Source organism: Micromys minutus (genome assembly GCF_963924665.1).
Source record: "Micromys minutus genome assembly, chromosome: 32".
Classification (NCBI taxonomy): domain Eukaryota; kingdom Metazoa; phylum Chordata; class Mammalia; order Rodentia; family Muridae; genus Micromys; species Micromys minutus.
The window spans coordinates 5,449,572-5,477,404 of NC_137967.1; the positions used below are offsets into that span (position 1 = coordinate 5,449,572).

A 27,833-nucleotide genomic window follows, 5' to 3' on the forward strand; every position below is an offset into this window, starting at 1 on the left:
AGAAAGTGAGTTGGGAACCGAGACGTTATGGTAGCTTTGATGGTTGTTTTTAAATGAGAACTTGGCATAAATTGGTACCATCTAGGAAAAAGAGTCTTTTTGAGGAACGTATCTAAATCAGAGTGACCTGTCATCTTGTTTGTAAGGACGTTGTTTTGATTATATTAAGTGAATTTGCAGAGCCCAGCCTACTGTGGGTGGCACCAATCCCTAGGCAGGAGTTTCTGGACTATATAAGATGGTAGTAAGATGAGGTCCTGTCTTTGATCCATCCATGCCCTCCATAGATGGAGTGAATAGATATTTCTTTATGTTTCACCAGACAAGTGACAATATTTTTTGTCAAAATGTGACTGTAGTGGTGTGTCATACTAGTGCTGCATAAGGAAGGAGAGGCAACAAAGGATGGGACCAAGGGCCACGGTCACTTAGTATGGAAAGGTGCTCTAGGAAGATGTGGTGGCATGAGCCTGTCATTCTGGCCCTTGGGAGTTGGAGGCAGTTGGATCAAAACTTCAAGGTTATCCTCACTACATAGAGAGTTCAAGACCAATGTGTGTTACGTAAGACTCTTTAAAAGGCAAAAACAAAAACCTGAAATAAAATAGGACCAGAGCGAGGGCTTGGTGGTTAAGAGCACTGGCTGCCCTTGCAGAGGACCTAGATCCAGCTCCCAACACCCACTTTGGGCAGCTCACAAAAGCCTGTGACCCCAGATCCGGGGCATCTGGCGTCCTCTTCTAACCCCCATGGTCACTGAACTCACACACATAATTAAAGTTAAAATGTAATGGGTTGATTCCTGAACACTTCCCTAACACCTCGAAACAGCCACCACCTACTAAATACTGGGAAGAGACATTCTATGGGTCTCCTGGTCTCTCGGTCCTCAGTTCCTCTCTCGCGCCCCCTTCCCCGCCCCCTTTCCTTCTTGCTCCCCTTTCCCATGGCCAGGTTCCGTCCGCTGGCCTGGTTCAGTTTGGACTCCTCAGGCCTGGCTGTTCTCTTCTCCTCAACCATACCTGGGAGCAGTCATGTCCTCAGTTTTTTATTAAATAACCCTGACCACTCACCTTTTCTTGTCACCCTCATCTGGGACCCTCATGTCACGTTTTATCATAGAACTTTGTAAAGTGTTGTCTGCAAATCATGACATGGCCACACGGTGGCAGCATAGGGCTGTGTTTCCAAACGATCCCCGAGGTTGCCTCTTAGTATCAACCTCTGCGCAGCTTCCACTTTCGTGGCCCCAGCCAAACCCAGCGCTGGTAATTTCTTCCTCTCTGACAGTGTCGCCCAAGCTACCTGGGAGAAAATGCTCTTCCTCATACAGCCGGGGAAGTGGAAGCATATCACCGCCTCTTTGGCGACTGGGGATGGAACCCAGAAGCAAGGGCATTGCTACCCTTAGGGTTCCATCAATGGACCATCCCAAAGCCCGTCACTGGGATGTTTTGGCAAGGACTCAGGATGCCCTAAGTCTCCTCCCACTTCTTTCCCAGATCTTTTGCATATTCTTTTTTTACTCAAAGCCTCCACCCACCCAACCCGTACCGGTGTGTGATGGTGCTCCTCCCCAAGCTCCCTCTGCCAGGCGGCACCTCCCCCTCCCCGCAAGGGCTCGACCTCATCCCCCCTCAGATCTTTTTAGTGGGCTTTACTTTTTGGTGCTGCCTCTGGCCTGCGACAAGAACAGAGTTGGCTCCACCCCAGCCTCCGGGACACGGTATGTGGGGGAGGAACATTTTATTAGAACATATCTAGGGACAGATGAGGCCACCCAGTGGACTTTCGGCCTCATGACTGTGGACACATAATTTCAAATGTCACCATCTGCTGTGTTTTGTAAAACAAACTTTTATGAGCGGCTGGATCCTGGGACTGGAGTTCTGACGTCAGCATCTACTTCAGATGATCCGCCCCGCCCCGCCCCAAAATGCCTGCAGCTTCAGCTCCAACTTATCTGACGCCCCCTTGATGTCTCTTTTTCTGCGTTGCTTTGCTGTTTATTTTTTTTCCATCTTTATTTATTCTGTCTCCACGTGTGTATACATAGGGCACCCACGAGCCGCAGCATGTGTGTAGAGGTCAGAGGACAACACAGTGTTCAGCTCCCTCCTACCCTCTGGGTCTCAGAGATGGAAAGAAGTCAGCATGGTAAGAATGTTTCAGCCACCTGAACAATACCGGGACTTTTATTTATTTATTTTTTTAAGATTTATTTGAAAAAAAAAAAAAGATTTATTTGTATGTAGGGGAATACACTGTGGCTGTCTTCAGACTCACCAGAAGAGGGCGCCAGATCTCATTACAGATGGTTGTGAGCCACTATGTGGTTTCTGGGACTTGAACTCAGGACCTCTGGAAGAGCAGCCAGTGCTCTTAACCACTGAGCCATCTCTCCGCCCCCCCCCCCTTTTTTTTTGGTGATTTTTCTTCTTCTTTTGCTCTTCTTCTATAGAAAGCAACTTCCTCAGCTGGGATACTTGTTCTTCTAGAGAATGGAGTTTGGTCAGTTCTAGGATCAAAAATAAGACCAACTGCAGATGGGTCCTTCTAGCACATGGGATGTATAAACACACACACACACACACACACACACACACACACACACACACACACCATTATTGTTTTCTTCGCATGGGGTCTCTTGTAGCCCAGGCTGTCCTATAACTCACATTGCAGCTGAACTCCTGACCTTTCTGCTTCCGCCTCCAGTGTGCTGGGACAGTAGGCTGTGCCACCACACCCCACTTAAAAACTATTTGGATTCCTGTAGTTTGCCCTTTGACACACTTTACGGGGACGAGCCACAGTGAAATCTGACTTCTCATCCAGCTTGAGGTTAAGGGATAGGATGGTGTGTGTGCTGGCAGATGTGGGGAAATCAGGATGTCAGCACCCACCTGTTGTCCTACTATTCGGGAGGGTGAGGCAGAAGGATTGCTTGTCTCTTAAATTGCAGGGCCAGTTTATGCAAAATAGCAAGATGTCACCTTGAAGAAAAAAAAAAAGGTCTGGGCATTGTGGTGCACACCTCTAATCCCAACACACCGAGGAGGCTAACGAGAGTCACCATGTGGTTGCTGGGAATTGAACTCAGGACCTCTGGAAGAGCAGTCGGTGCTCTTAACTGCTAAGCCATCTCTCCACCACCCCCCCCAAGTGCATTTGCTTAGGTGCCCGGTGCTGCAGAGGTCAGAGAGGGCTCTGGATTGCTGGTATGGTAGTCACAGATCCAAACTGCTGTGTGGGGTGCTGGGAATTGAACCCTGCTCCTCTGCAAAAGCAGTCAGTGCTTTTAACTGTTCAGCCATCGCTCCAAGTGTAGGCTTTCGAGACCCTGTCTCAGCACAAAAATAAAACAAACAACCCTGTGTATCTGTGCTCAGTGCAGCATTTTGAGAGAAACTATCCAAATGGCCAGGCACCCTTAATCCCAGCACTCAGGACACGGATCTTTACAGATACATACGGCAACGCAGATGAACCTTGAACAGGGAACAAGGAACGGAAAGCTGCCAGTGTCCAAAAACAATAAGTTGTAGGGTTCCATGTGAAGAACGGGCAAACGCCAGGGACAACTGTGGGATGGCAGAATTGGGTGCCATCGCTAATGGACACAGGGTTTTTGTGGGGTGACAAGCATGTTCTTAAAATCCATTATAGTGAAGGTCGGGAAAAAAATGTGTGGACACTCATTTTAAAAGTTGCATTTCTGGTAAAAATCCAAAATTGGTCAACTGTCCAGTGAGTTAAATCTCAACAAAGTCATCAACAACAAAGCAGGGGTGTATTGGATATGTTATGGGTGCCTGGCTGGGTCCCTTGAAACTGTCCTGAGGGAGGATCTTGTCCTTGTCATGGCTGATTTCATTTCTGTCCCTCTGGCCTGTTGCCTCTTGTTATTTCTCTTTCCCAGTGTGGATGAAATCCCAGGAACACAGACTGGAGATCTGTCTCAGTGATTACAGGCACTTGCTGCCTGTTCTTACAGAGAACCCAAGGCCTAATTAACACTGCCCATACGGTGGCTCACAACTGTCTTATGACTTCAGTTGCAGAGAATCTGACGCCTTTTTCTGGCTTTCATGGGCACAAGGCCCGCAGGTGGTACACAGAACTACCTATGGAGAAAACACTCAGCACATAAAGTAAACAATCTTTTAAGAAAATGCAGGCAAGGGGCTGGAGAGATGGCTCAGAGGTTAAGAGCACTGACTGCTCTTCCAGAGGTCCTGAGTTCAAGTCCTGGCAACCACATGGTGCCTCACAACCATCTGTAATGGGGTCTGATGCCCTCTTCTGGTGCGTCTGTGAACAGCTAAAGTGTACTTACATATAATAAATAAACAAATCTTTTAAAAATGCAGGCAAACACATTCATACATATACATTTAAAAAGATCCAGGATCAGCAAGTCCTGCAGACAAGCATCTCATGCTTAGAACCCAAACTCCCCCCAAGGCCTGGCCTGCAGATGAATATCTGTAGTCATAGCGCTCAGGACACTGAGGCAGGAGAGTTGGGGGGCTGCCTAACAAGACGCTGTTGCAAAACACACATGTATGCCACTCGAGTATCAAAGACCCCAGTGGGAGCTGGCCGAACCAGACCTTAGGTAATGATAGACCAGCTCCCAGCCCGGCCTGGCCAACACCCTGTGTGAGCCTTCCTTTGTCCCTATTATCATGCTGCCATAGGTATGGGGAAGTGAGTTTCTCCAGCCACTGTACCTGCTGGTTTCTCAATAGGAGCTCACTGAAGTATTCCTCATGCGTGCAATCACTCGCCCACAACGGTAAGAATGAAATAGGTTCCAGAACAGCATGGAACACGGGCTCATGTGTAAGCTGGCTTCAGCTGCTTCGTGGGATCTTCTTTCTTCTACCCTTCACCCCCTTTTCTTCCACCCTTTCTACCCCCTAACACTAGATATGGGGGATATAGAGGGGAAGGGAAAGAGATCCCTAAATAAAGTCGGGGCTCAGAAAGGGACAATGTTATCCTTAGACTACTTCCTGCTGATTATGGGCGTTGAGTTCCTTGGGGCAAGTTTGATCTTTGCACTCAGAATATCGAATTTCTTCTTTGTGCAGAACTACTTAATAGGCCCGCCACTAACAACAGCCAACCAACAATCCACCTCTGGGGGCCCTAGTATTGATCTGCCCTCTGAGAAGTTCCCAGAATTCCAAGCGTTGCACAATCGCAGAAACTCTCTGCAGCTGGCAAAGCCATGCCGCTGCTAGGGTACGAGGCAAGTCGGTCAACTGTTTCAAAGCAGCCTCATGTTCCCATACCTAATATTAAAACAATAACGTATTCTTGTATAATATTTATGTGTTTTTAAAGAAACCAAAATTCTAGTCCACCTTGATGTATGAATGTGCACCTCAGCCATTTGCCCAGGGTTTCTTTGAGACCTAACACTTATCTGGAAGAAAGAGCATGGGCTGTTGGCTGGATCTCAGAAGTAGAAAGATTTTGCTGCATGGCTGAGGTAGTGTGGGCTCTAGCCTCAACTTTGTAAGAGTTCGCTAGATTAACTAATCACGGCACGGCACTTTTTTTGAAAAATGAGCCAAAATTTTATTTATTCATTTCTTGCATTTGAAGTATTCCTCGATGACATTCTTGGCCTGGGATTCTTTGCCATAGTCCTTAACCACTACACAACTGCAACCGACCACTTTCCGTGGTTTCCCCTGAGTTTCTTGTCAACGTTTATCAGGCTGATTTGGTGCTCGGCACACAGCGCCTCCACCAGCAGTTGGATGCCAACATACGGAGATGGGCTAGGCGCTTGTCTGAGGCTTTGGTAGCTTCGCGTATGCCACGTGTTAGGCCATCGTGGATGAGAGCGCTCTCCAGCACCTCTTATAGAGCAGTGTTGGCGTCCATTACTCCTCCAGCAGCTATGCCTTCCTCGGCCATGGCGGTGGATCACGGGTGACGCCGAATCTTGAACGCACCGGAGCTTCCGCCTCCGTGCAAGTTGGCAGCGGCAGGGGAAAAGCCGCACGGCACTTTTAACCCCAGTACTCATGAGGAAGAGGCAGGAGGGTCTCTGAATTGGAGGCCAACCTGGTCTGCACTGAGAGTTCCAGAAGGGGGTGGGGGTAAACAAGGTACTGGTGGTATGCACTTTTAATCCTAGCACATGGGAGGCCAGGGCCTTGGTCAACTCTCTATGAGTTGGAGGCCAGCCTGGTCTACAGAAGTAGTTCTAGGATAGCCAAGGCAACACAAAGAAACTCTATTTTGAAAAACAAACCAAGACCAACAGCAACAAAAGTTAAGTAGAAGCAAGTATGCTTAATAAAGATTCTCAACTGTCCAAAAGTGGGGATTGGGGAGAAACAAATCGCAGTATCTTTTCCATCTGAGATCCACACAAGTATTACTTTTGTGAAAAAGCTGGTATTATTACTTTTATGGGAGAGGGGTCTAGGCTACTTGTTTATTTACATTGAGCTGATGACCGGGTCTCACAACCTAGTTAAGCTTGGCCTCCAACTAAAAGCAATCTTCTTGCCTTGGTATATTTGCTTATTGCAGGCATGAACCTGCACCCAATTTGCCTTTTTATATCTTCTTCCTATTATGAAGCTGAATGAAAAAACAAATTCTTGTATATACAAAGTTCCAAAGGCAGGGACATCATGAGAGTCCAGAGTGAACATGATCTTCAGCCAAGACATGTGAGGAGAAGGGGAGAGGCGAACCAGGAGAGTAGGTGAAAAAAGGACCCAGTAATCAAAAGGGCTGGATTGTATAGGGAAGGGCAACCCAATCCCTGAGCTGGAGAAGTTTAAGGTATGAAGAGCCGGTTTGCCTTCATTTTAGGCTTAGACTCATCCTGCAACCATCAAGACATCTCCAGATTTAACTTATTCAGAACCAATATACGGGGCTGGAAGTGGATCTGTTTCTGCAACAATGGGGAGGTGGAAGCAGGGGCCACCCCTTGGAATATGAGACCCTGTCTCAGAATCAAAACAAAAATAAAACCCAACCGTGCAGCACTGCTAAAAAAGTAGAGAACTTCAAACTAATCAACAAGGGAAAAACTTGCTCCGTTAGTCATGCGTTCAAAGAAACAAAAGAACTTTCCGGAACTTTTTTCTGAGTCCCAGAGGGGAACTACCAGAAAAAATTAACTTCCGGCGTACCACTTCCGGCCAAGGCCTCTCATTCAGTGGCGCCTAGGCAGACCGGAAGTTAGTCACCTTTCCCGGCCCGCCTACTTCCGGAAGTGACGCGAGGCGGGGTTGCCGGAAGAAGTGGCGAAGTTACTTTTGCTTTTTCGCTCAGCAAGCGCTGTTGCTCCGAGCTACTCCCAGGCTTCTGAAGTTACTTCTAAAGTGCTGTGGAGGAGCAATCACCGGTGCGGACACAGAGGTAAGTGCACCAGGCGGCCGGGCGGGTGGGGCTGGGCCGGGTACGCGGTTCGCCGCGGGTCCCGCTCAGCATGCGCCTCCTTCCCTTACTTCGTCTCAGCTCCCGCCTCCCACGGCTGTTTCCTGGGCAACAAAGTAGGAGACCCCCTCCCCGCACCCCCTTCACGGTCGCCGGTGCAGTCATGAGCCTCGCCTCCCCCTGGTGCACGGAGAGGGGCGGGGCCTGGAGCGAGGTGGGTGTTACTCCACGGGGGCGTGGCGTAGGGAAAGCCTATGGTTGGAGGGCGGGGGCGGGACGCAGATGGGCGGGAGGCATGCTGTAGATAAAGCCTGTGATTGAAGGCTCTTGATTCTTGGGGCGGGGCCTGCATCTTTGTTGGGGGAGTTGAGGCGGGGAAAGAGGCCTGAAGGGCGAGGCACAGTGAAGATCTATGATTGCCTTTTGGGGAATGGGAGGGGCGGAGCCTAGGGGGCGGAGCTAAATCTGGGTATCTGTCCCAGGGTGAGAAGGGGAGGAGGGGTCAGGGGTCTGTATTGAAGTGGGTTAAAGTCTTGAAGAAGCCTATGGTAGGAGGGTAATGGTTGCGCCCTGATGGGAGAGGCGGGACAAAGTTAGGAGGTGCTCCGGAAAGAAGAGGAATTAGAGTTGTTGCGCTCTCAGTGTTAGAGCAGTGGGAACTGTCATAGGAGGTCATGATTAGTAGAGGTGGACGGAGTAGTGGATCAGGTTGGAGTGGCAGTGGTTGGGCATGTTGAAGGTGATGTATAAGGGACTAGAGCTGGGAGTGGGGGCTCAATATAGGAGTAAAAACACGGAGGTGTGGTGGCACAGTCCTGTAATACCAGCACTTGAGAGGCCGAGGCAGGAGTGGGGAATATTCCAGGACAGCCTAGGGTAGTGTGTTCCAGGATTTTGGAGGAGGTTCAAGATGTTCAGCCACATAGTTCAGTTAGCCCGGGATGCATGAGATCATGTCTCAAGAGTCCTTGAGCGTTGGAAGGAGAGACACCCTTAATATGCTCTGTAATTGGCTGGGACCTCTATGTTCAACAGGCTGCTTCGTGACCCACTATGTCTTCCCCCACAAGTTCTCTGGACACTCCTGTGCCTGGTGAGTGACGGGCTTTCCCTACCTGGCCCCCTCCCACAGTGTTAGAGAAGCTCACGGTCCCCTCTTCCTTCTCCTAGGGAATGGTTCTCCTCAGCCCAGTACCTCCTCCACTTCTCCCACCATTAAGGAGGAGGGGCAGGAGACTGATCCCCCTCCAGGCTCTGAAGGGTCCAGCTCTGCCTACATCGTGGGTGAGACAGGGAGACTGCAACAGGGGTGTGGGGCATTGTGAAGGGAGGGTGGGGAGATGGTGGCCCCTGTCTTTTGGTTCGCTTTTCCTTCCCTTTCCTCGACACCTCCGACTCATTCTTGGGAGCCCGCCGACCTGCAGATCTTTCCCTTGGCTTTGCAGCCCTGTCCTCTCACCCTCGCTTCGGGACTTCCCATGGCCTGTTCCCAGGCTGCTGTTTCTCTTTGTCGCTATCTCTCATGGCATCTGCTCACCCCAAGTCATCTTAGAGCCAGAGGATGAACCTGAGCGCAAGCGGAAGAAGGGTCCGGCCCCGAAGATGCTGGGCCACGAGCTGTGCCGCGTGTGCGGGGACAAGGCCTCGGGCTTCCACTACAATGTGCTCAGTTGTGAAGGCTGCAAAGGCTTCTTTCGGCGCAGTGTGGTCCACGGTGGGGCCGGGCGCTATGCCTGTCGGGGCAGTGGAGCCTGCCAGATGGATGCCTTCATGCGGCGCAAGTGCCAGCTCTGCCGGCTGCGCAAGTGCAAAGAGGCTGGCATGCGGGAGCAGTGTGAGTGCAGGGGCGGGGCTAGAGGGGTAGGGCGGGGTTAGAGGCACTGTGGGGGCGGGGCTAGGGGAGGGGCGGGGCCAGAGGGAGTGGAGGTGCCTTCTAGGGGAGGGCTAAGTGAGGGTGGGGCCCACCACTGAGGCTGTCGTTCCTGCAGGTGTGCTTTCTGAGGAGCAGATTCGGAAGAAAAAGATTCAGAAGCAGCAACAACAGCAGCCACCACCCCAGGCTGAGCCAGCGTCCAGTAGCTCAGCCCGGCCTGCAGCCTCCCCTGGCACTTCGGAAGCGAGTAGCCAGGGCTCCGGGGAAGGAGAGGGCATCCAGCTGACAGCGGCTCAAGAGCTGATGATCCAGCAGTTAGTTGCCGCGCAGCTGCAGTGCAACAAGCGCTCTTTCTCCGACCAGCCCAAAGTCACGGTATCACCGTGCCCAGCCCAGTGGGCCAGGGAGGGTTTCTTAGGGCACGCGAGTCCCCACGTGACCCTGGTCTTTTGTGTCGCAGCCCTGGCCCTTGGGTGCAGACCCTCAGTCCCGAGACGCTCGTCAGCAGCGGTTTGCCCACTTCACCGAGCTTGCCATCATCTCGGTCCAGGAGATTGTGGACTTTGCCAAGCAGGTGCCGGGGTTCTTGCAGCTGGGCCGGGAGGACCAGATCGCCCTCCTGAAGGCATCCACCATTGAGGTAACGACTAGACCAGAGCTGAATGTAGTTCAGGCGTGTCCTGACCCTTGTGGGGTGTGGTCAGCAGGAGGTTCCAGTGAGCCAGCCGGGGAGACAAGGGACATGGGCTGAGACAGAAACTAGCAGAACATATCCTATGGAATGTCAAAGAGGAAATGTGCCCCAGAGACTTCCAAGCAACGGATATTTGAGCCAAATCAAGGATGATGAGGAGTCTGAAAGTCAACTGTGGGCAAAGTTCTATGTGCTAACAAAACAATCAAAACTCTAGCCTGCACCTCACAATAATGTGGGTTGAGTGTCCTTAGATGCGGCAGTGGGTGGTAAAATTGGAGGGAGGAAAGCTGAGAATGTCTGGTATGGCAGAGGGGTGGCAGCCAGTTGGTCTTGGCACATCGGACCCTGGGGCAGCTGAAGAACCCTGTACCTTGTCACCTCCAGATCATGTTGCTAGAGACAGCCCGACGCTACAACCACGAGACTGAGTGCATCACTTTCCTGAAGGATTTCACCTACAGCAAGGATGACTTCCACCGTGCAGGTCTGTAGAAGGCACTGGTTCAGTCCTGGGGTTTCTGCCCCGTTGGACCTCCAGGTCAGGCACTGGTTTAAAAAAAAAAAAAGATGTTTAGCAGAGTCACATGCATGGGTGAGGCTTTGCTGTCCCCTGGCATCTGGCAGGAGATGAGGAAGAAGCACCCACTCCTACGATTGTCTCCTGGGCATCTGTCCTGGGGAACTCACCTGGCCATCTGCCTGATAATGGGACAGGGTCATTGCTCACTGCCAGCCAATGCAAACAGAGGCTTTCTCCCTCAGCTTTGGGCTTCCCAGGACACTTCGGGCACCTCTCAGTATTTTTAGGCATCCACTCCCAATTCTTCTACCACACAAGAGAGTCCTGGGATTCTCCCAGTGTGGCTTACTAGCAGGGCAGGTGTCGGGGAGCAAAGCACTTGCCCTGTGATCCAACCTGGGCAAAGCCCCTGCAGCCAGGCTTGAAGGAACCACACGGAGCCCCAGGCTTCAGGCACTCCAGCTTGGGTCATCGCAGCACTCCTGCCACATGTCCCCACAGCAGTCCAGGGTGCAGTGCTAGCCTGTCAGTCCCCATATTTCTTCTTCTGGGGCAGGACCTGGCCTCCCTTCTCCTCCGCCTTGGTCCGTCTTCTCCCCCAGGCACTGGCTGCCTTGCTCTGAGTTTGTGCCCATCAGCCCAGCCCAGCCCAGCATCGGGCTAGCACTCACTGTCCCTAGCTTAGAACCGGGTGGCAGTTCCTAGTTTGCCTGCCTAGATGGTTTGGTTTTTGGTCTTAGGGTCTCACTGTATAGGCCAGGGTAGCCTAGAATTTGTTATCCTTTACGGAGAAGGGGTGGGGTGGGGCGGTCGTAAATCACTCTCCTCCTCCAAGGCCTGGCACACAGTAGGTACATTTAATGGTCGGTCCATGAGTGAATCATAGCATATCTGAGTCTGAGGAGTGGGAGCTACCTAAGGGTCCACAGTGTGGCTTCACCTGGCCCCTTCTGCACCTTCAGGAGGGCGGATGCTGGGCTCTGAGAGGATGTGTGGCCCTCAGGATATGTGGGAAGGAAGGGCACTCACCGGGCCATGTAGGGAAGAAGCTAGAGTGACTGTCACTGGCTGTTCCCGTTTGAGTGCCCTGGGGCCAGGGTCAGGTGTGAAGCTGGGCCGGGGCCATTCTTGCAGGCTTGCAGGTGGAGTTCATCAATCCCATCTTTGAGTTCTCTCGGGCCATGCGCCGGCTGGGTCTGGACGACGCCGAGTACGCCCTGCTCATTGCCATCAACATCTTCTCGGCCGACCGGCCCAACGTGCAGGAGCCCAGCCGCGTGGAAGCCCTCCAGCAGCCCTACGTGGAGGCGCTCCTCTCCTATACGAGGATCAAGCGGCCGCAGGTGCGGGAGCTGCCCGCTCCCTAGCCGAGCAGGCTTGGTATTGGGGTCAGGTGGCACGTGTTGGGGCACATTGAGCCTGGGGCCTGCCTTGCTTCCCAGATCCTGTCAGTGAGGTCAGCAGAGATGTCCCAGATCCTGGGTTGGGTTCAAGGTTGACCCGGCCACTCACGGCACTGGCTTTCCAGACAACAGGATCTACTTGCTTCCTCTCCCCGGCAGGACCAGCTCCGCTTCCCACGGATGCTTATGAAGCTGGTGAGCCTTCGCACCCTCAGTTCTGTGCACTCGGAGCAGGTCTTTGCGTTGCGGCTCCAGGACAAGAAGCTGCCTCCTTTGCTGTCTGAGATCTGGGACGTGCACGAGTAGGGCCGCCACAAGTGCCCCAGCCTTGGGGTGTCTTCTTGCAGACGGACGCTTCACCTTTCCTCCTGGGGTGGGAGGACATTGTCACGGCCCAGTCCCACAGGCTCAGCCTCAAGCTGAGTGGCAGTTGGCACTAGAAGGTCCCACCCCACCCACTGAGTCTTCCAGGAGTGGTGAGGGTCACAGGCCTTAGCCTCTGATCTTTACCGCTGCCCTCCCTCCCAAGCTTCCACCTCAGCCTACCACACCATGCACCTTGAGTGGAGAGAGGTTCGAGCAGGTGACTTCCCACAGTTGGGAGACCACAGGCCCCCTCTTCTGCCCTTTTTATTTAATAAACAAATAAAATAAAAGTTTGAGTACAAACCATTCCTGAGCCCAACCAAGCAGCGGGTGGGCCAATCTCTCTGCCCACTCAGACCATGAGGGTGGGGGGTGTGCCGCTGAAGACGGGTATCTGTATACAGCATAGTTTGAGACACTGGAGACTAGAGGGCAAGGTAGGTGGGGGCCGGTGGGAAAAGGAGAGGTGTGTCATCAGACGGTCTCAAAAGAACACTTAGCTAAGGCCAAGTTTCCAAAGTTGGGGGCTGCGCATCTGGCCACGAGTGCCTTGAGCAAGTCAGGAGGTGATCTGTAGGGCAACAGAAGTTATACAGGAACCTGGGCGTGTAGGAAGTGAGGAAAACCGAGAAAGGAAGCAAAAGCATCAGGCTGGCAACCACTGTGGTCATGTTTCCATGCTCCTGTAGGGGGCGCTCGGGGACTGCAAGCCAAGCCCGCTCGCCGAGCCAGGAAGCTCGGGGTGTGTCCTCGTGCCGTCGGCGGGGCGGGGCCACTTGCGAGAGGCGTGGCTATGGATCCTCCCTGGGAAGGACTTGGTTTGACCATCCTCGCCGGCCAGGGGCGGGGCCCAGCGGGCGCGCCACCGCTCTGGGCCTGCGCGCAGAGGGTTCAGGGGTCACGGCGGCGTACCTTGTGGCGGGAAAAGCTGTTTGACGCGGGTAAGTAAGGAAAAAGTATGGGGCGCTCGGTCGCGCAGCTAACACCTCGAGCGGAGGGCTCGCGGAATATCCGCAGCTGGGGACAGGATAGAGCAGGGCTGGCCGTGCAAAGGACGGACCCCTGGAGCTGAGGACCCGGGATGCGCTGGACTATCCGGGTGTGGGCTCAACGGCGTGCCGGGCTGGAGGCGCGGGAGGTGCAGGGCGCTTGTGCCAGCTCGCTGTGCAAGAGGCAAGGCGACAGTATCAGGAGGTCCAGTAACAACTAGGAACGAGCCGGGAGTAGTGGCGCACTTTTATCCCCTGCACTCGGGAGGCAGAGGCAAGCTGGAATTTGAGAGTAGTTTAGTCTACAGAGTGAGTTCCAGGATAACCAGGGATACATAGAGAAACCCTGCCTCAAAATCCCAAATGTTTTTTTTTTAAAGTAGGAATGGGAGGAAAAGCAATGTCTCAGCCATTCCTTTTTTTCTTAGTTTTCGCGCGTGCGCCATGGTGCACACGTGGAGACCTGAGGACAACTTTGTGGCGTTGCTCTTCTCTTTCCACCATGTGGGTTCACTATGATCTAACTCAGGCTCTTCAGCTTGGCCAACAAGTTCAGTTATCCATCTCTCTGACACACCGGGCCCTATGTGATGTTTTATATAATAAACAAGCAAACTTTTATCAGATAGGGCAGTCTGCTTGCCCAGCCTGGTGTTTGGTGGGGGAGGTGAGACAATATCCGACAGTCCCAGAGCAGCCATCCCTGCAGGGTCCCAGAGGAGGAACTAAGCATGAAGCTGGCAGTGTGTGAGATACCCTGGGGGAAATGAATAGTTACTGTGTTAGTGTACCACTGTCACCACAGTGTGAGTGGGAGTCGAGACACCTGTCCTCCTGGATGCTGTAGCTTCAGAGAGCATCCCTCTAGTGAGTGGGGTTTGCACCTCGGTCTGACTGGCCTGAGGAGAAAGGGAAAGTTGTGCCTCCAAGATAGTTATCTTGGGAACATCCCTGTCCGGGATCAGGGGAGACTGAGGTGACAGAAACAGTGGGGGTGGGAGATGCTTGAGAAGTACAGGAGTACTTGCATCTGGCAGTCCTGGGAGAGGTGACATGAAACAATTGTTCGGCTTTTGGAGGCTGGAGGATGGCAAGTTCTAAGCCTGCTAGGGCAACCTGAGACCTTGTCTCAAAATGAATAAAAGAGGAGGTCTGGGGATGCAGTTAGTGGTTCAGCCTAGAGTCCTCAGTGAGGGGCTGGGGTGTGACTTGGTGTTGGTCCCTGCTGAGTTAAATTCTCAGACCTCTCTACTGAATTTGCCCTGAGGTATACAGCTTGGATTATGGGTGCTGCCAGACCCAGTGTGGGATGGCTTGTGTCTGGGAGGTATGTTGTGGGTGACTTAGTAGCAAAGCTATTCTGCCTTCCCACTCTGTTCTGTGGGAGCCAGCTCCACGGTTTCCCCTGCCTCCTTTCAGGAGGTGTGTCTGTGCTTCCTGACCTGGAGAGGGAGGGATGCTCATTTTCTGTGCAGTGCACAGACCCTTCTCTGGACTCAGTGGTGTCCAGTGGCCTTATTTGCACAGCGTGTGCACCCGTGTTTTCGGTTGAACTGTTTGGAAGTTGTAGCTGGTGTGATACTTCACCAGCACCCTATCCAGAGTTCCCAAAGAGCAGCATCCGCTTGTGGTCGGCCGAGTTGAGTGACCTGATTTGTCAGCACACCATGGGGCAGTACAGGCTGTCCCTAACACAGTCAGTACACAGGCACACCTGCCTGCCTCTCCTTAGCTGTTTCAGCAGCTTCTTCTATACTTAGGGGCCTGACATGGCACATGCAGTCCCTACTCCAACCCCAGAGCCTTTTCCCCCAGCTTTTAAAAATCTGATCTTGCAAGTGCAGCCTGAGCTAAGCTTGAATTCATGATCCTCCCGTCCAAATTCTCAGGTAGCAAGCTAGCTGTAGGAGAATCCTTTCTTTAGATGCCTTTTTTTTTTTTTTTTTTTAATATAAAGCTAAGTTAGAAGCTGGCCATTCCACACCTTGATTTACCTACTAGAGACAAAGCCCCTTTGAGACCTTTCCTATTACTGTATGGCTTCCTCATTTCTTTATACAGCTGCATAGTACTCCATTGAATGGTACTAAGGGACTCTTGAAACTGTCCCCCTGAGGAGGACATTTAGGTGGTTTCCATTTTAAACAATGATCCCGGAAATAACCTTGTAAAAGCAGGTTTTTCATGTGCCCTGACCTATTAGGGTCAACTCTCAGGGTCAACTCTCAGGTATGGAACTGCTTGCAGGTTTTAATACCTGCGTTTTTTGTTGGGTTTTTTTTTTTTTTTTTTTTTTTTGACTGAGGTGTGATTGATATTTAGTCAGCTGCACAAGTGTGTGGGAGGCAAACACCATCCAACCATCCAGAACATTCCTTGATACGTCCTCAAATACCACAGCCTCCTCACTTTCTAGAAGCTAGCAGTCTTGTGGCAGGTACTCAGGTCCCGTTTTACCCAAGAGCTTTTTAAGATGGAGTGTTCGCTTGTGTGTGCGTGCGTGCGTGATGCATGTGCAGTACCTGAAGTAGCCTTGTCAGATCCTCAGGAATTGGAGTTACTGATGAGCTCTCACTGGGAACTGAGCCTAGGTCCCAGCCCCCAAGAATTTTCTTTTAAAATGTATTTTAATGTAGTTTGTGTGTGTACAGTTCTCCCTGAGGCCAGAAGAGGGCAGCAAAGCGGAGCTGGCCTTACAGTTGTGTGGGGTGCTGGGAACAGGAGGAGCTTCTTTCTTTTGGCAGACCAAGCCTTTTTATTACTTAAAAAAGCTTATAAGCTGGGCTGTGGTGGTGTGCACCTTTAATCACTTGGGAGGCAGTGGCAGGCAGATCTCTGTGAGTTCCAGGACAGCCTGGTCTACAGTTGCAGTTCAGCTGGCGCTACACAGAGAAACCCTGTCTCAGCAACAACAGAAAGTTCTATATTCCTTTCTTCTGACTGGGCACATGTTCAGTGACTGTCCCTTCATAAGAAAACCATGCCAACACAGACACAGCACACGTGGGACCCTTGCAGGCTCTGCTGCTGTGTGTTTTGTTTTATTCAGTCTCGGGAGAACTTCAGGTCTCAACACAAACGCCGTGAAGTCGGCCCAGGTACACACCGCATGCCAGTTTTGGAATGCAGGTACACAAGCCCAGCACAAGGGATTCGGTACTAGGGATGCTGTGTTGACTACCAACATGGTGTTACAAGTGCTGGACCATGTTGGGTGCCTCAAAATACACATCCCCGCTCCAACAGGGTTAACCCTGGCTGTCCCGTCGGTAGATCAGGCTGGCTCTAAGCACTACTGAGCACAGGTCCCCTTTTATTCAAGCTGCGCATGTATGAGGGACTGTTTACAGAAACATGGGTGGCCGCCCTGCTAACAGCCATTCTTTTTTTTTTCTTTTTTAAAATTTATTTATTTATTTTATGTGAGTACACTGTTCCTGTCTTCAGAAGAAGGCATCTGATTCCATTACATTTGGTTGTGAGCCACCATGTGGTTGCTGGGATTTGAACTCAGGACCTCTGGAAGAGCAGTCAGTGCTCTAACCACTGAGCCATCTCTCCAGCCCGACAGCCATTCTTTATAGCACCCTAAGGTACTGCAAACCAAAGCTATGCTTAGTCAATGCATGCTGAGGGGACAGTAGGAAAACGTGGTTTTCGTTTTTGATAATCGAGCGTTGTTTAGTATTTCTGCGAAGACTACAGTAGAGGTGTTGACTCAGACCGTGAGGTGGTGGCATCGCCGTGGGAAAGTGGGCTGCTCGCGTGTTCACAGCCAAGGCAGCCACTGCCAGAAACACTGGGTTCGTTACCTGTGTGGTTCTAAGTCGGGCCAGCTCCAGGTCAGAGGGAGCGAACGGGAATGAGGTTCCGCTTAGACTTTACCGAGCCCCTACTTGCCCGCAGATGGATGGGAAGCGGCGACAAGGACCGGGCTCTGGGATGCCCCCAAAGCGGGCTCGCAGGGACCTCTGGGATGAAGATGAGCCGTTGCAGTTTGAGGAGAACCTTGCGCTGCTGGAGGAGATAGAGGAAGAGAATCGGCTCCAGGAGGCGGAGGAGCAGCTGCAGCTGCCCCCAGAGGGCGCTGTGGGTGGTAGGACCCCCGCTTCCCAATCCATCCCACCCATACAGAAATACTGAGAGGTGGCTTGTGTCTACCAAGGGTCTCTGTCAGTGGGGGTCCCTCCTGTCTGGCAGCTTGTTTTTCAGGGGGGGTCTGGTTGTTGCCAGGTTGTTTTCAATCTCCTAGACCTGACTAGTTCTAGTTCATTCTCTCCAGTGTCTAGGCTGCACTTCCTGGTTGGTCAGTTTTACTCCTTGACCCCTCGTCTTTCCTGCCACCTAACCCAGACCCCCACCTCCACCCAGCTTTCCCTGTAAGCAGAGGACAGTTGCCTCTGTGGGAGACCCGCTCATGGAGCCTCTCATTCCAATCCAGGGCAGTTTCCCACGGCAGACATTGACCCGCGGTGGCTGCGGCCCACCCTACCTGCCCTGGACCCCAGCACGGAGCCCCTCATCTTCCAGCAGCTGGAGATTGACCACTATGTGGGTGAGTTGGCCGGGAAGGCAGGGGGCTGCACCGGCACCCATAGTGCCCGAGGTCATCTCTGCCTTGGCTGCACCAAGCCAGGGTGTGGTTCACCTCATTTCTTCTTGGTGTGGGAGCCGGGCTCAGAGTACTGTAAGCTGGGCTAAGGCAGAGGCACTTGATACCAAGCCTGATCTCAGTCCTCTTAACCCACACGAGAGGAGAGAACCAGCTCTTGAAGGTTTGACACCACACTGACCAGCAAACAGATGTTATTAGAATATTTACTGTGTGAATGGGGGGGTCATACACAGAGCTCAGTGGGGGAGCTCCTGCCTAGAGTCCCTCCGTGGGAGCTGGGGTGTGGCTCTAAACAGCCACCGAAGGGAAAACTGGGTTTCACTGTAATACTAGCATCCGGAAGGACTGTGAAGGGCGGGGTCCTGAAGCTTCAGTGAAGGTGGAAGCCTCCGGACCTGAGGGGTGTTCTCTGGCCTGTCCCCTAGGCTCAGCAGTGCCCTTGCCAGAAGGGCCCCTGACATCCCGGAACTCTGTGCCCATACTGAGGGCCTTTGGGGTCACCGATGAGGGCTTCTCTGTCTGCTGCCATATCCATGGATTTGCCCCCTACTTCTACACCCCCGCACCTCCGGGTAAGTGTCCCTGACCCGTGGGGCTTGTTCCTGGACTCCGGAACTTCTCTTGCTCCTCTGACCGGCCTCCCACACCAGGTTTTGGGGCTGAGCACCTGAGTGAGCTGCAGAGGGAACTGAATACAGCCATCAGCCGGGACCAGCGCGGTGGGAAGGAGCTCTCGGGGCCCGCGGTGCTGGCTATAGAGTTGTGTTCCCGAGAGAGTGAGTGTGGCCTGAGGACCCGAGGGGTGGCGGGTGGGGAGCACTGGCAGGTGCCAACCATCTTTCTCCGCAGGCATGTTTGGGTACCACGGCCACGGCCCGTCTCCATTTCTCCGCATCACCCTGGCGCTACCTCGCCTTGTGGCACCGGCCCGCCGCCTCCTGGAACAGGGTGTTCGAGTACCAGGCCTGGGCACCCCAAGCTTCTCAGCCTATGAAGCCAACGTGGACTTTGAGATCCGGTGCTGCCCCGCCTCCCCTTTGCCCTACTCCTACCCCAGCCCACTCGGGCGGCCCTCGCCAGCTGACAACGCCCGCTCTTCCAGGTTCATGGTGGATGCTGACATTGTGGGATGCAACTGGTTGGAGCTCCCAGCTGGAAAGTACGTCCAGAGGACAGAGAAGGTAAGAGCTCCCCGGGCAGGGGCAGGGAACCAGGACTCAGTGCCCATGTCGCTCCTACCATGTGGCTTTCCCCAGGCTACGCTGTGTCAGCTGGAGGTAGATGTGCTGTGGTCAGACGTGATCAGTCACCCACCAGAAGGACAGTGGCAGCGTATCGCACCCCTGCGTGTGCTTAGCTTCGACATCGAGTGTGCTGGCCGAAAAGGTCTGTCCCGAGAGAGCCTGGGGTCCTCTCTGTCTGGACATAGGAGATGTGCGAGGTCGATGTGGAGGGGTGGGGGCGTGGGAGCAGAGCTCTGAGTGCAAAGCCACCAGCGCCTGGGGCTGTCCCACCCGTTTGGGTGGAACAGGGAGCTGGATGGACCGGGGCAGGGGAACAGCAGGAACGAGGTCCCTGTGTCCTCTCTGCAGGCATCTTCCCTGAGCCTGAGCGTGACCCTGTGATCCAGATCTGTTCTCTGGGGCTCCGCTGGGGCGAGCCAGAGCCATTCTTGCGCCTAGCGCTCACACTGCGACCCTGTGCCCCCATCCTGGGTGCCAAAGTACAGAGCTATGAGCGGGAAGAAGACCTGCTCCAGGTGGGTCCCTCCTCAGGCGCCGCTTGCCCTGTGACCCTTCTCTGTAGTGACACCATGTACTTGGGGCTGGGGGCTGTGCATTTGGGGTTAAATATTTTCCTGAGTTCTGTGATATCTTTGCAAGTGCCAGGGTTGTCTAAAATACTCTGGAAATGTAGGCATCTGAGGCAAAGACAACATGGTTGACTTTTGTGTTCCATCCTCAGGCCTGGGCCAATTTCATCCTCGCCATGGACCCTGATGTGATCACCGGCTACAACATCCAGAATTTTGACCTCCCATACCTCATTTCCCGGGCACAAACGTTAAAGGTGAGGGAAACGAGAGCCTCCTCCTGGATCCTTCCCCCTCCCTCCGGGGCCATCCTTGCCCTGGGCCACCTGGCTGCCCCAGAGTCCCAGGTAGACCGTACCTCACTCTGGCTGGAGGCAGAAGTGTGCTGCTGTTGACAAGGGCTGCCTTGAGAATCCGACTCACTGCCACCGCCATCTTGGCTAGGCCTTCTTCAGAGGTCACTGGTACGGGATGAGAGGGAAATGAAGGCATGGAAGAAGGAAAGGGGCAAAGGCCGGGTGCTGTTGAAAGGGAGCACGTGAGCCTTTCCACACCAGCCGCCGTAACCAGCTGCACACTCAGCTGGTGGAGGGAGGCTGCAGAGGTGAACCTGTGGTGTCTTGCGAGCCTGAAGGCAGGCAGACAGGCCTTCCTGAGCCTGGTTCTGATTGTATGCTTCCTGGCCTGCATCTGCTTGGTCCTTCCTCTAGGACAAGTTCTGTCACAAGTGGGGTCATGCGTGATGTACAGAGGAGAATCAGCATCATTTGGGGGTTCAGTTCATGCCCTGGGTGCCTCACCCTCAGTCCCTCTCCCCTAAGACTTTCTCTCTCTTCCGGTCTGTACCCCAGTTGTCTTCCCTCTGCCCCCCCTCCAGGCATAGTTCTTATCTACCTATAGCCCATCAGACCCCCAGTCTCTCAGTCCCCCCAGGGATATAGCTCTCACCTGTACCCTGATCTGCCAGACCCAGGAGTGTCGTGGCTGGTCTCTGTACCTGTCCTGAGGTTCCAAGGCTAGGTTCAGAGTTGGGCTGACTGGTCTGCACTATAGCAAGGCTCTTCCTGATGTCCCTCTTCAGGTGGACCGATTCCCTTTCCTGGGCCGTGTGACTGGTCTCCGCTCCAACATCCGTGACTCCTCCTTCCAATCAAGGCAGGTCGGCCGGCGGGACAGTAAGGTGGTCAGCATGGTGGGCCGAGTTCAGATGGATATGCTGCAGGTATGTATGTAGGAAACCCACTCCCCCCCCCCCAACACTCTGCATTAAACTCTGCTCCACCTACCTAAGTACCACAGACCCTCCAAACCCCCCAGACCCCACCCCACAACTCTTGAGGCTGCGACCCTCCCCGACCCCTCTGAGGCCACGCCCACCCCCTGAGGCCACACCCACCCCTCTGAGGCCACGCCCCACACCGACCTGCCTAGGTGCTGCTTCGAGAATACAAGCTCCGCTCGTACACACTCAACGCTGTGAGCTTCCACTTCCTGGGTGAGCAGAAGGAGGATGTTCAGCACAGCATCATCACCGACCTGCAGGTACCGCCGCCCCTCCCTGCCCCTCCCTGCCCCTCCCTGCCCCTCCCCCGCCTGAGCCCTTGGCTGAGCCCCTGACCCCACATGCCCATCCCCAGAATGGGAACGAACAGACGCGCCGCCGCCTGGCCGTGTACTGTCTCAAGGACGCCTTTCTGCCACTCCGGCTCCTCGAGCGCCTTATGGTGCTGGTGAACAACGTGGAGATGGCACGCGTCACGGGCGTGCCCCTTGGGTACCTGCTCAGCCGAGGCCAGCAGGTCAAAGTTGTGTCTCAGCTGCTGCGCCAGGTGAGTGGCTTCACCTGATTGGCCGCCCACGTGTACACCCCCCACGCCGTACCCGGATTCTCACTCCACCCTTTCCCCAGGCCATGCGCCAGGGGCTGCTGATGCCTGTGGTGAAGACAGAGGGGGGCGAGGACTATACAGGAGCCACTGTCATTGAGCCCCTCAAAGGGTAAGGACCCTGCTAGGCACAGTGGGGCACTCGTCACCCCAGCACTCGGGAGGACTTCAGGGCCAGCCTGGACTACTTGAGACCCTGTATGTAAGAATGTTAAAAAGTAAGGGCCCAAGGGTGAGGGCCGGGTCGGGCTGACGTCCCCAAATTCTCTCTCAGGTACTATGATGTCCCCATTGCCACCCTGGACTTCTCCTCTCTGTACCCATCCATCATGATGGCCCATAATCTGTGCTACACCACATTGCTACGGCCTGGGGCTGCCCAGAAGTTGGGGTATGCTGCCTTTGTCCAGGATGCCCTCCAGACCACCCTGAGCCCTGGCTTCACGGCTTGATAGATCAGGCGCAGGAAAAGGTCCAGGGATAGGGAGACAAGGACTGAGGGATTCTACAGGCTGTGGATGGCAGCTAATGGAGAGGCCGGCTTGGGGGAGGCTTGCGGAAAGAGGTAGGCCTTGGGGAGCTAGGTAGTTCAGAAGACCAGCCTGCTGTGTCTCCTCCTTCCCCAGCCTTAAACCAGATGAGTTCATCAAGACACCCACTGGGGATGAGTTTGTGAAGTCGTCTGTGCGGAAGGGCCTCCTGCCCCAGATCCTGGAGAATCTGCTGAGTGCCCGGAAGAGGTGGGCTGTGGACTCTGTCCTGGCTTTGTGCTCAGATCCCCTGTGGCTGACTTAGCCCTGGTATTCTGTAACCGTGTCTGCATTAAATGAGGCGCCTTCCGGGAACCACCCGTGTCTAGCAGGCCCGCAGCGTACAGCACACCCAGCTGTATGTGGCCCCCTTTTCAGTCAGGCACCCAGACCAGTGTCCATGCCTGCGTGCTTCCCAGAGGGAGAGACCCATGGTCCCCTTGAATAGCCTTCATCCTGCCTCCACCCAGGGCCAAGGCTGAGCTGGCTCAGGAGACGGACCCCCTGCGGCGACAGGTCTTGGATGGACGGCAGCTGGCACTAAAAGTGAGTGCCAACTCTGTGTATGGCTTCACTGGCGCCCAGGTGGGCAAGCTGCCATGTTTGGAGATCTCCCAGGTGAGCCTCTGGGACTCTGATGGGCGACTGAGTCACTGTTCGCCTTCACTGAGGGGTCAGGGGGTCAGGGGGTGTGCCAGTGTGGCAGGAGCCACAGATGTCAGACCATGCTCTGTATATATCTTATGTACAGAGTCCTCAGAGGCTAAAGTACCTGTCCTTGGTACTTCTTCCTCTAGTGGGACAGGGACTCTGGTCAGGTAATGTTTATGGTACAGTAGCTTACAGGGCTCTGCCATGGCTCAGGTGAGGGAGGTGTTCAGGGTACTGGGTCACCCCAACCCCAGCAGCTGCCCCTCTGTTCTCCTCTCCCACATCCCTATGGAGGGTGAATCGGACATGGCCAAGCTGGATTTGGTGGCTCACTTGATGTTCATCTCTGTCCCAAGTATGAGGACCCTAGTGAGGACCTTGGCTAGTACCAGCTAGACCAGGAGTAGGAAAGAACCGCCCCCACCTCCCCCGCCAACATGGCAGCTCTGGGTTCGGACAGAAACATTAACAGTGAGAGAACGCGAGGCCTAAGGTGCAACCATGCATGGTCTGTGGGTGATCCTATTGTGAGGGGCCCTGAGGTCTTGCTACCCAGTCTGGTCACAGGCCTGGCACTTAGCTGCCTCAGCAGTGAGGACTAACACGTCAGGAGTTTAGCTAGGGAATGTCCAGAGTCAGGAGGCAGGCTTTTCACAGGATGGGTTACAGGGTATAGAGGCTAAGTGCCTAAGAGAAGACGCTGTTTACTCTAGCTCCCATGATCCCAGAGTCCCTGTTCCCTCACCTTGTGAGCAGAGATCTCTGGTGTGGCTCAAGGGCTCAGGAAAGCTGAGTGTCTGGAACGATGCCCAGGTACTCAGGGTGTCTCCCCAGAGCTGGGCCCCTAGCCAGACCCATCTCTGCTACAGTTGCCTCCTACCCGCCTGCCTGCCGTCCTCACTTAGCATCTCAGAGAGATGGGGTGGGTGTTGGGACCTTAGGCGAAAGGAGCCTCTGATAACCCTGCCTGTCTCTCATGCCCCTTACGGTGGGATAACAAGCTGCTGAGCCATTCCAGAGTTGGAGGGGGGGGGGGACACAAAGCAGGTGCACGGCAGACAAGTTGAGTTCGGGTTCCTCAGATGCCCCATGACCTCATGAAACCCAGGCAGACAGAGCATTCTGCTTGTCACGCCCCAGCGTCCAGCGCGCCTCATCCCCATCTGTAAAACAGACATTGGGGTGTGGTGCTGTTAGCCTGTACTTCCATCTGTCTAAAAAGACGGGATACATACAGCTCAGTGGCACAGCCCCTGCCTACCATGATGCTGGAAGGCAGCAGGGTGTGTGCTCCCTGAGCTGGGTCTGCTGTGTACAACTTCTGTGTTCCTGTCCTCCCTGGTTCTGTCCCTAACAGAGTGTCACCGGGTTCGGGCGGCAGATGATTGAGAAAACCAAGCAGCTAGTGGAGTCCAAGTACACTCTGGAAAATGGTTACAATGCCAATGCCAAGGTCAGGGCCTGGCCACACCTGCCCGCTCTCCAGGGTCCCTGGGCTCCTACCACTGCAGCTCCTGGGTTGAGAAGAGACACCCCTCACGCATATACCCCGGCAGGTGGTCTACGGTGACACCGACTCAGTGATGTGCCGGTTTGGTGTCTCCTCGGTGGCCGAGGCAATGTCTTTGGGGCGTGAGGCTGCGAACTGGGTGTCCAGTCACTTCCCATCACCCATCCGGCTGGAGTTCGAGAAGGTGCGTGTACCCCCTGTACTCCGCTCAGTGGGGACATTGGGGGACATTGGGGGGTTGTCTCTTATTGCATCCCTGCAGAAGCTGACAGTGGTGTGACGGTCCCCAGGCTGGGAGTCTTGCAGTGTTCTGGGTTCGAACTGAGGCCTCTGCTGTGAAAACCAGGGGTACACTTTGGATCTGCATGTGTGTGGCTCCAGTCCTCACCAGAGGCTCAACCATACACCCGGGGCCACCTCAGGTCACTTGATCCTGTCTTCTCTGGTGGCTGCAGTGTCACCTGTCCAGTTTCATAGGCCAGCTCCAGGCCTGTGGCATTATGTCAAGTGGGTTTCTGGGGTACTGGAAAATGTTGGGCCTAAGATAGGATTCATTTCACCAAGGCCAAGGGCCCGCCCTTGCCTGTTCTGCTTCTGATGGGTCTTGGGATTTGGGGCGAAGGAAGGTGCACAGCTCACCACCCACGGGTCCTTCCCAGGTTTACTTCCCTTACCTGCTCATCAGCAAGAAGCGCTATGCCGGCCTGCTCTTCTCCTCCAGCCCTGATGCCCATGACCGAATGGACTGCAAGGGTCTAGAGGCTGTGCGCAGGGACAACTGTCCCCTGGTGGCCAACCTCGTCACATCGTCTCTGCGCCGGATCCTCGTGGATCGGTGTGTGTGTGCACGCGCAAATGTGTGTGTTCGTCCCACGTAGACCAAGAAGTTAGCCTCCCTCATACCCAGCGGCCTCGCACCCTACCTTGGGACACAGGTGGGTGGGGGTGGGGCAGTGGTAAATCAGGCCGGCAGCTGTGACACTGCCTGCGGTCCCCAACCCCATGATCAGCCCATGGGGCACGATGCCTAGATCCTAGCTGGTAGCAGTTGCAGCCCCGTTTTCAGCAGCACCTGGTGAAGTCCTCTCTCTCTCTCTCTCTCTCTCTCTCTCTCTCTCTCTCTCTCTCTCTCTCTCTCTCTCTCAGGGACCCTGATGGTGCAGTTGCCCATGCAAAGGACGTCATCTCGGACCTACTGTGCAACCGTATCGACATCTCCCAACTGGTCATCACCAAAGAGTTGACTCGTGCAGCGGCAGACTATGCTGGCAAGCAGGCTCACGTGGAGCTGGCTGAGAGGTGGGCAGCCCCACAGCCTCCTGCAGCTGGGCCCGCTCAGCCCTCCCCCAAACCTCATCCAACTCCCCTATCCGCAGGATGAGGAAGCGCGACCCCGGCAGCGCGCCCAGCCTGGGCGACCGAGTCCCCTATGTGATCATCGGTGCCGCCAAGGGTGTGGCTGCCTACATGAAGTCGGAGGTCAGGCCCACCTGGGCTGCGCCCCTCCCAGAATCTCACTTCTGCTTTCCTCCAGGCGGTCATGCGGGGGGGGGGGGGCAGACTTAGTGTAGCACCTCCCTTTGCAGAGTTGGCTGCCATACCCTCTCCACCCCTCCCCACCCTAGATGCCAGCTCTGTTTGTTTCTGTCATCTCCGAGCCTCCCAGTTCTCCACCTCCAGTCTCCACTCCTGACCCCTGCACACCTTCCATGGCCCCTCTCCCATGGGGAAACAGCGCCACCACCCAGACCAGAGTCACAGCTCCAGGCCCATCCCCCTTATCACAGCCTGCAGGTGTCGCCTGCAGCTCTCTAGCTCCCTGGGCCCTAGCCCATGCCCCTCTGCACCTTTAGTGAGCCTGGCCTGCCCACAGGACCCCCTGTTCGTGCTGGAGCACAGCCTGCCCATCGATACTCAGTACTACCTGGAGCAGCAGCTGGCCAAGCCGCTATTGCGCATCTTTGAGCCCATTCTGGGTGAGGGCCGGGCAGAGTCTGTGCTGCTGCGTAAGTGGACCCCCCCCTCCCCAGGAGGAAGTGTGGGCGGGAAAGGGGCAGAGGCAGGGACAAGGCCATTCAGCTCCCCTCCTGTAGGCGGTGACCACACACGCTGCAAAACGGTGCTCACCAGCAAGGTGGGAGGCCTCATGGCCTTCGCCAAGCGCCGCAGCTGCTGCATTGGCTGCCGGTCCGTAATCGAGCATCAAGGTAAGACCCGGGTTCCAGCCCGCAGACCCACCGGTGGCACCATGCCACAGCACTCGGTTCTGCCTGCACCCCAGCGGAGGGTCCTCGCCCGCCCCGGGGTTCCCCAGGGGAGTTTTCCCCACACACTTGGGCCCTTGTTCTCTTGCCTTTGGGGACTTTCAGAAGCCGGGATGGGCAGCGGGCGGAGAAGAGCCGAGATACAGGGATGGAGGCTAGGACCTGGCTTGGTCCCAGCACCTCTGTGCTGACCTCCTTCCCCACGCCCCACCCCCAGGAGCCGTGTGTAAGTTCTGTCAGCCACGGGAGTCTGAGCTCTATCAGAAGGAGGTGAGTGAGGAGGCGGGGTGGAGGCTGGAGCACGCCCGATCTCCGCAGCCCTGCTCAAGCCACTGCGTCCCCAGGTATCACACCTGAATGCCCTGGAGGAACGTTTCTCTCGCCTCTGGACACAGTGCCAACGCTGTCAGGGCAGCTTGCATGAGGATGTCATCTGTACCAGGTGTGCCCTCCCCCCTCCCGCTACCAGACTCCTGACCCAGCTGTGGGACCTCACTGCAGAATGGGCAGGGTCTGTGGCCCCCGCCTAGCCTCCCCCAGGGTGGGGCTGGGCTTTCCCCAGGGAACAGGCGGGCGGGGCGGGTTCCCACGCCAGGTGACAGCTGATATACGGCTGGCTACCTCTCATGGTACTGCTGTTATCGGCTTCCCTGGGTGGGCAGCAGCTAGGGGTCAAAGTCCTGGGAACAGCCCCTGACCACCATCCTCCACAGCCGTGACTGCCCCATCTTTTACATGCGCAAGAAGGTGCGCAAGGACCTGGAGGACCAGGAACGGCTGCTGCAACGCTTTGGACCTCCCGGCCCTGAGGCCTGGTGACCTGTCATGGGGCAGGGAATAAAGTTCGGACTTTTTGCTACTGGCTGTGTGTTGTGGTCTTTGGGAACAGGCTGGGTTTCATGATACCGGCTCTGCACAACCCCCTGGAGCCCCAGTGCCTCTGCCTGTGTTCACACACGGGCATCTCTCCGTTTTCCCTTTGAACCCCAGAATGGGACCCTACTACTCTGTTTTACCCCTCCCCGGGGCGCTGGGGGTTGCTCAACTGGCGTCAGGTGCCGCCCTGTTTCCTTCCAGGCCTGGGGCAGCCCCTAGCACACAGGTCTCCACACATCAGCAGCACGGGACCCTCCCTGTCACATCACAGCCCCGGAGGTGCTTCCACCATAGGGTCCTGGTGGTCTGTCTCCCTGGGCTTCCCTTCAGCTCTTGAGATTCCCTGTCGGTCCTCACAGCTGTCCCTGGGCCCCCACTGCCCCCTGCCATCCCACCCTGGTCACCGTTGGTCCCTCTG

At 54.9% G+C, this 27,833-nt stretch overlaps 2 protein-coding genes and 1 pseudogene across 4 annotated transcripts; 2 read left to right on the forward strand and 1 right to left on the reverse strand.

Annotated features, from left to right (window-relative positions):
* Positions 1-5,600: 5,600 nt before the first annotated feature.
* On the reverse strand, positions 5,601-5,937 carry LOC308413422 (small ribosomal subunit protein eS12-like; annotated as a pseudogene). Its single transcript has one exon. The product of its transcript is annotated as a small ribosomal subunit protein eS12-like (transcript).
* A 1,325-nt stretch (positions 5,938-7,262) lies between these two features.
* On the forward strand, positions 7,263-12,552 carry NR1H2 (nuclear receptor subfamily 1 group H member 2). Of its 2 annotated transcripts, none has more exons than XM_080908260.1 (10): positions 7,263-7,404; positions 7,504-7,636; positions 8,458-8,515; positions 8,593-8,706; positions 8,966-9,256; positions 9,411-9,670; positions 9,756-9,935; positions 10,377-10,476; positions 11,647-11,855; positions 12,075-12,552. In XM_080908260.1, exons 3-10 carry the CDS (start codon positions 8,476-8,478, stop codon positions 12,219-12,221), a joined length of 1,341 nt encoding a protein of 446 aa, XP_080764386.1. In that variant the 5' UTR covers positions 7,263-7,404; positions 7,504-7,636; positions 8,458-8,475; the 3' UTR covers positions 12,222-12,552. The 2 variants fall into 2 exon arrangements, with proteins under 2 accessions (XP_080764386.1, XP_080764387.1); XM_080908261.1 differs by having other exon boundaries at positions 8,975-9,256.
* A 543-nt stretch (positions 12,553-13,095) lies between these two features.
* On the forward strand, positions 13,096-27,388 carry POLD1 (DNA polymerase delta 1, catalytic subunit). Its single transcript, XM_080908348.1, has 27 exons — positions 13,096-13,222; positions 17,177-17,366; positions 17,712-17,825; positions 18,311-18,457; positions 18,536-18,661; positions 18,735-18,903; positions 18,988-19,066; positions 19,142-19,271; positions 19,478-19,644; positions 19,851-19,955; positions 20,780-20,920; positions 21,130-21,240; positions 21,336-21,527; positions 21,608-21,696; positions 21,859-21,975; positions 22,211-22,324; positions 22,585-22,732; positions 24,123-24,218; positions 24,322-24,459; positions 24,935-25,110; positions 25,422-25,574; positions 25,652-25,754; positions 26,149-26,281; positions 26,369-26,482; positions 26,757-26,809; positions 26,884-26,981; positions 27,253-27,388. The coding sequence occupies exons 2-27, from the start codon at positions 17,177-17,179 to the stop codon at positions 27,356-27,358; spliced, it is 3,309 nt and encodes a 1,102-aa protein (XP_080764474.1). The 5' UTR covers positions 13,096-13,222; the 3' UTR covers positions 27,359-27,388.
* The last annotated feature ends 445 nt before the right edge of the window (positions 27,389-27,833 follow it).